Source organism: Pagrus pagrus, assembly GCF_965226575.1.
Source record: "Pagrus pagrus genome assembly, chromosome: 7".
In the NCBI taxonomy this organism is placed as follows: domain Eukaryota; kingdom Metazoa; phylum Chordata; class Actinopteri; order Spariformes; family Sparidae; genus Pagrus; species Pagrus pagrus.
The window spans coordinates 34620764-34626763 of record NC_140191.1 but is presented as its reverse complement, the minus strand read 5'-3'; the positions used below and the strand labels follow the sequence as shown (position 1 = coordinate 34626763).

The 6000-nt window shown below is 43.0% G+C and overlaps 1 protein-coding gene across 3 annotated transcripts in view; it reads left to right on the top strand.

Moving 5' to 3' along the window:
* Positions 1 to 301: 301 nt before the first annotated feature.
* Positions 302 to 6000, top strand: part of cnot10 (CCR4-NOT transcription complex, subunit 10) — a 28686-nt gene continuing 22987 nt past the window's right edge. For 2 of the 3 annotated variants that reach the window (XM_084358465.1, XM_084358464.1), the window contains exons 1-2: positions 305 to 526; positions 3574 to 3665. In XM_084358465.1, the coding sequence (XP_084214591.1) occupies positions 511 to 526; positions 3574 to 3665 (108 nt within the window). In that variant the 5' untranslated portion in view covers positions 305 to 510. Of the gene's footprint in view, positions 527 to 3573; positions 3666 to 6000 lie in introns of all 3 variants that reach the window. The other variant, XM_084358463.1, reaches the window with a different exon arrangement.

Genomic DNA, 6000 nt, shown 5'->3' with positions numbered 1-6000 from the left:
GCGGCCTCACTGGTTTGGACGCAGGCTTGAAATCTGTTTCAATAAAGATTGCTCTATCCATTCTCACCCAGCCTCGCCTCCGCAGATTCATTTATCATCAAACTACACGCCGACATCTTTTGAGGAAGAAAGCCCAGAAACAACAATATAATAATAACATCAGGAAACAAACTGTCAGAATGAGTTCAAACAAGCTTGCTGTGTGGCAGCATGGCCTCACACAAAGGATCTTCACATCCAGCTGACATGCCCCCATGTCCATGACAGGCCAACAGGGGGCGGCAGGGCGCCACAGCGAGCTGGTGACAAACCGTCGTCAGCAGGCAGCGAAGAAGAATCTGTTTGGAGCGGACAGGACAGATTGGTGCTAGCCATCTTCTGTGTGAAACACTGGATGTTGACTATTTACGCATTAATTGAAAATTATTTGCGCTGGTTAGCGGAATTTAATCTGATCTAATCTTAACTGCGAAGACAGGATTTCTAACCGTCCTTAAAACGGTCCCAGAAATGGCAGAAAATACAGGTGAGTGTCAGCTAAAGGTAGCTGGATAGCTAACTGTAGTTATGGCCAGTTTGAGCTAGCTTGAACTCCTTCAGCAGAAACACTTTCAAACCTAAATGGTGACATGAAGAACTGTGTTGTACTCCGAGGTGAGTCGCTCATGTAACCCTCAGTTGATGGTTTGGTTGTGCGGTCCTCGGTCCACCAGAGGAAAGCCTCTCGGGGCGCCTGTCCCGGTGAACGATAGCCTAGCCGTGATGCATGTTGCCCGAAGACGAGCTCTGAGAAACTTCAGTCACAAATGTAGTTCTGGAGCTCCTTCCTCACCGAGCCCAACATCAACGAACCAAACATGCCTGCAGAGTCTTGTCGGTATCGTTCGGAGTTCTTCTAGTTAATTATCGACACACACACCGAGCAGTAACACTGTCTGACGCTAGCGTTAACCCCACGCGCTCCTGCCCACTAACATTAACGGTGATTTAATGCATGTTGAGGTGAACAGGGTAGTAAAGAGCGACACCAGAGCGGGAACATTACAGGTCAGAGTTTTAATGAGGTTTTCAATTTAAAGTCAGTGTCAGCTCATCTACTGTCACACAGGAGAGCTGTGAGTCTTCACTGGACTCACGATTCAGTTATGAATCAGCTGTCAACGATTCTCGATGCATCTTAGTGTACGTCATCCTCAGTGATCTATATCACTGCACGTGGCTACTTTTTCGTCATTCAAATTCCCCTTTTATTCAGAAAGTCCTTCCAACAATCAGACTACAGCAGTCTACAAAATAAAAGCTGCATCAATAAATAAACATTACAAAAACAAAACATGTTTTCATCTGCAGTGTCTTACACATTAGTTGTAATCGACAATAATATTGTTTTCACATGGCAGCTTTAAGATAAGGCATCTATTAACTCTGCTGCACACACCTCTCTCAGAGCTGGACGGTGTTGACAGTTCTTGGCTGATTAGCTGGGCTGCTGTAACAGTTATTGTTTATGGCTTCAGACCTTAGCTTCAGGTCAAAATGGGTAATGTGATTAGTAATTGTTGTGAGGCAGAAGTCTCGTCCAGTTCATGCTTCCCAGCAAGTTCATAAAATCCGATATGTGCCCCGAGATGTCCGTTTTAAAAAAATGCAGCATCCAGCTGAGGCTGGACAATCAACAATCAGCATGAGCTGCAGACTCTTGATTATGCTCTTTCTCTTCATCGATGCAAGGTCTTCCACATCTGCATTGCGATGCATCTTATAATTGAGAAATGTCCACACCTCTAGCACGCAGTGCACACTTTATTAATGTAATTGTCTCAAAACTAAGCCAATCGTGTGGCAGTCAGTAAATGCTTAGAAGCACCCAGACATGGTTGAGAGCTTCAGTTACTGTTCATAGCAAACATCAGAACTGGGATAAAATGTGATGTAAGTGACTTTGACTGTGGAATGATTGTTAAAGCTCTCCTGAGATTTCACCACAACAGTCTGGTGTTCACACAGTGTCGCCAAACACAAAAAACAGCCTGCAAGCTGTAGAAAATACCTTGTACTGCTTCAAGCTGACTGGAGGGAGTCGCTTACACCAAGGGCATCTCTAAACTGACATGTGAATCCTGAAAGGCATATAAACACATGTTGCTGTGGTAAAGTGGTGGAGGTCAGTCCAGCAACATGTGTCTACATGCCTTGGAGAGATGCTGCATATGTGAAAAGGTAGTAGAAAGCCTGTACTGGCTCCAAAAGGGAAACTGTGTGTTGTTTGATAAATTGCCTCCAGTGAATTCACTCTGGGTAACTTGCATTGTGGTACTGTCTAACAGTGTTGTAGTAGTGCAATGTTAGACTAGTGGACAGCTTTTTAAAACCAGGTGCTGACATTACCCACAATGCAACTTAGCCACAGTGTGACATCACTACAGGCAATTTATCAGATTACATGCAGCTTCCCCTGGAGACATAACAGGCGTTATACTACTTTACTCATATGTGCAGCATCTCTCTCCGAGGCATGTTTAACACGCTTTGATGTGAAAAACTGGTGGAATGGTTTCAGAGGAGAGACTGAGGCTGCAGTGGGCTCAGACTCACACAGCTGGACAGGACCAGAGTGGATAAACATCTCCTGCTCTAACGAATCTCATTTCTGCTGCCACTTGCAGATGGGAGGCTGGATCCACCCTGCTTTGTGCAAACAGTTCAGGCTGTTGGTGCTGGTGTTGGTGGTGCTGGTGCTGGTGGGGGTGGGGGTGGGGGTGGTGGTGTGGGGAATATTTAATGGCACAAATTAAGCCCCATAATTAAGCATTGCCCAGACTGGAAAAAGTAATACAAACAAAGATATTAAAGGGAGAACTCCACAGAATATGTTGATGTGAATCAGGTCTGATTGTCTCACACAATCGTACAAACTGTAAACAAGCTAAATTTGATCTCTGTCCTTGCCCAGAATTGACCTTCAGGCCTCCTTGCTGTGAGGCGACGGTGCTGACCACTGAGCCACCGTACTGCCCTGTTGTTTACACCGCTGGTGCATTGCAGAATCTGTGACAGTTGACTATCTTGTCACAGTATGTAGATTGTCCTATCATCAGACTCCATCAGTGGAATATAATTACATATTTGAAATGCTACAGCCTATCTGAGTGTTGCTGCTGACCTTTTGCACCTGTTTATGGCCACAGTCTATCAGTCTTCTTTCAGCTCTGTATCAGACCAAGTCACAGCACAGGTGGTTCTATCAACATGAATTAGTTTATTGAAGTCCATTGGCCTTCATGGTCACCAGGTCTCAGACCATTAGAGCACCTTTGGGATGTGGTGGAAGAGGGGTGTCGCAGCAGGAATGTGCAGCTGACACATCTGTGATGTTCTGGTGCCATCATGAAACAGAATCTCTGAGGATCTGTGTGAGTCCACGAATTCAGTCTTTTCTGGGGGTAAAGGCGTAGTATTGGAAAGGTAATAAAGTGGCCTTTGAGTGCAACTCGTCCCCATTGCACTTTTAGCCTAGGCTGGAGACCAATGTTATGTAAGATTGACTTTTCTTGTCTTTTTCATTTTGAACAGAACAAAATGAGGCAAAACACGACAACTCATCGTCTCCTGGAATGACGGACCAGGAGAAAGAAGTGGCAGCCAGTGCATATGAATCGTTTTCGGTATATCATACTCTTTCTTTCCTAACATACTCAGAAAGCCAGTCTAGCAGCTTTGGCAGTTCTCCGCTGTAACACCTTAACACCCATCAAGAGGCCCACGGTCTGTTCCGCTCAGCTGCTGTAGATTTAGCACTTGCAGAGTAAGAGATAGGGTCACACCAGGCTTAATATCAAAATGTCACACTTTCCAACCTTAATGGAAATGGTATAAACCCTATACTAACACAGACACAGACACAGACATGCCGGCACAGACAGTGACACAGACTGAGACCGAGACAGAGACACGCCGGCACAGACAGTGACACAGACTGAGACTGTGACCGTGACACAGACAGTGACACTGACACAGAAATTGACACAGACACAGAAACAGACAGTGAAACAGACAGTGACACAGAAACAGACAGTGAAACAGACAGTGACACAGACACAGACAGTGACAGTGACAGTGACACAGACACAGGGCACTTCTCATCTCTCTTATTTGTTGTTTGTTCGCTCCTTGCTTGAACCGGAAGTTGTTCCTGTCAGCCATTTTGAGGCCATCCCAATTCTGTTCATTGTGCTTTTATAGTTTAATATACGTGGGCGGCCCGCCAAAGTAAAGTGTATATGTAGGTGAGAGAGAGAGAGAGAAAGAGAGAGAGAGAGAATGGATATGTAGTACATTCATGACTGTAGCTATTGTTAGCTTGTTAGCTCTGTTAGCCCTGCAGCTAGCTGGACTACCCTTGGTACCTGACATTCCGTTGATAATATTAGTTTTCTTTTTTTAGTGTCTTGAACTTAAATCTAAAAAAAACTGTTAAAGGCTGTTTTGAGATAATTAACTGATCTCTGAATTGTCCTTTCATTGATATCTTGTCGGATCTTATTTTGATTTTCTTTTCAATTTATTTGCATTTCAAATTCTTAATTTAAAAAAAACCCTGACATCACATATTCCTAAAAGTAAAAATTAGAAACACATTGAATACTCAGACTCTCTGTATGGGGCCTGGTTAACTTAAGTAACTGTAACTTAAGTAATGCCTATCATATGGAGAGCCTCAGTGAATCAGTATCTACACTCTCTGGCCAAAAACAAGTCACCACCTGGATTTAACTAAGCAAACTAGGTAAGAGCCTTCCATTGGATAATTACTGCAGTGATTAATATGTTTCAGCTGGCAACAAGTTATTTAACCCTAACTGATGCAGTGAGGAGCTTCTCATTTCTTAAACAACCATGTGGGAAGACATATCCTGTGGTCGTGGAAAAGATGTTACTCAGTTTCAGAAGGGTCAAATTATTGGCCTGCAGTAAAGAAAACAACTGAGGAGATGCTGAAACTATTCAAACTAGGTGAAGAACTGTCAAATGCATCATTAAAACCTAGAGGTACAGAGGTGAACCATCGTCTTCCAGGAAAAAATGTGGCTGGAGAAAAATCTTGAATGATCGTAGATCATTTAAACGTTTAGTGACGTCAAATGGTTAAAAAATCAACAGTGGATCTCTCACATGATTAATAGTGAAACTAAGAACATTTCCACACTCACAATGTGAAGAGAACTCAAGGGATTGGGAATAAACAGCTGTGTAGCCTTAAGAAAACCACTTATCAGTGAGGCTGATCTGAAAAAAAGGCTTCAGTTTGTTAGGGAGCATAAAGATTGGACTCTGGATCAATGGAAGAAGGTCACTTGGTTCTGATGGGTCCAGATTTACCCTGTTCCAGAGTGATGGGCCCATCTGGGTAAGAAGAGAGGCGGATGAAGTGATGTACCCATCATGCCTAGTGCCTTACTGTACAAGCCTGTGGGGGCACTTTTTCTAATGAAAAATTAAGTAGTTCATGTCCCAGACTGCAGAAGTCCATTTGTGTCCAGCAGGCCAGCACAGAATTAAATAAAGAATTTAAATTTAAATAATAATAATAAAAACTCGTCTGCACATGTATTACATGTATACATACTAAAAGCATACATTAAAATATCTATCTGGCATGACATGATTTTCTTAGATGTCAATATTGACATTGGTATTGTTCATATAAATAGTAGTTTAAGACTGCAGCAGTACATTTATGACAAGCACAGAATTAAATACAGAATTCAAACAAAGAGTACTGAGACAACGCTGTGTTTAAGAGCTGCTTTTCTTTTGGGACAAGAGACACCTGTGTAGTGTCAGAGAGAGATCACGGTTCTGGTTAAAATGATCACTCTCACAAGATCTTTTGCAGATCTTGGGTTTGCTTCTAGATCACTGGCATGCAGCCAGTCATTAGTTATGTGTGTTGCTAACCCCAAAAATACTCTGAGTTCATTAAATAAGATGTAACCAGGC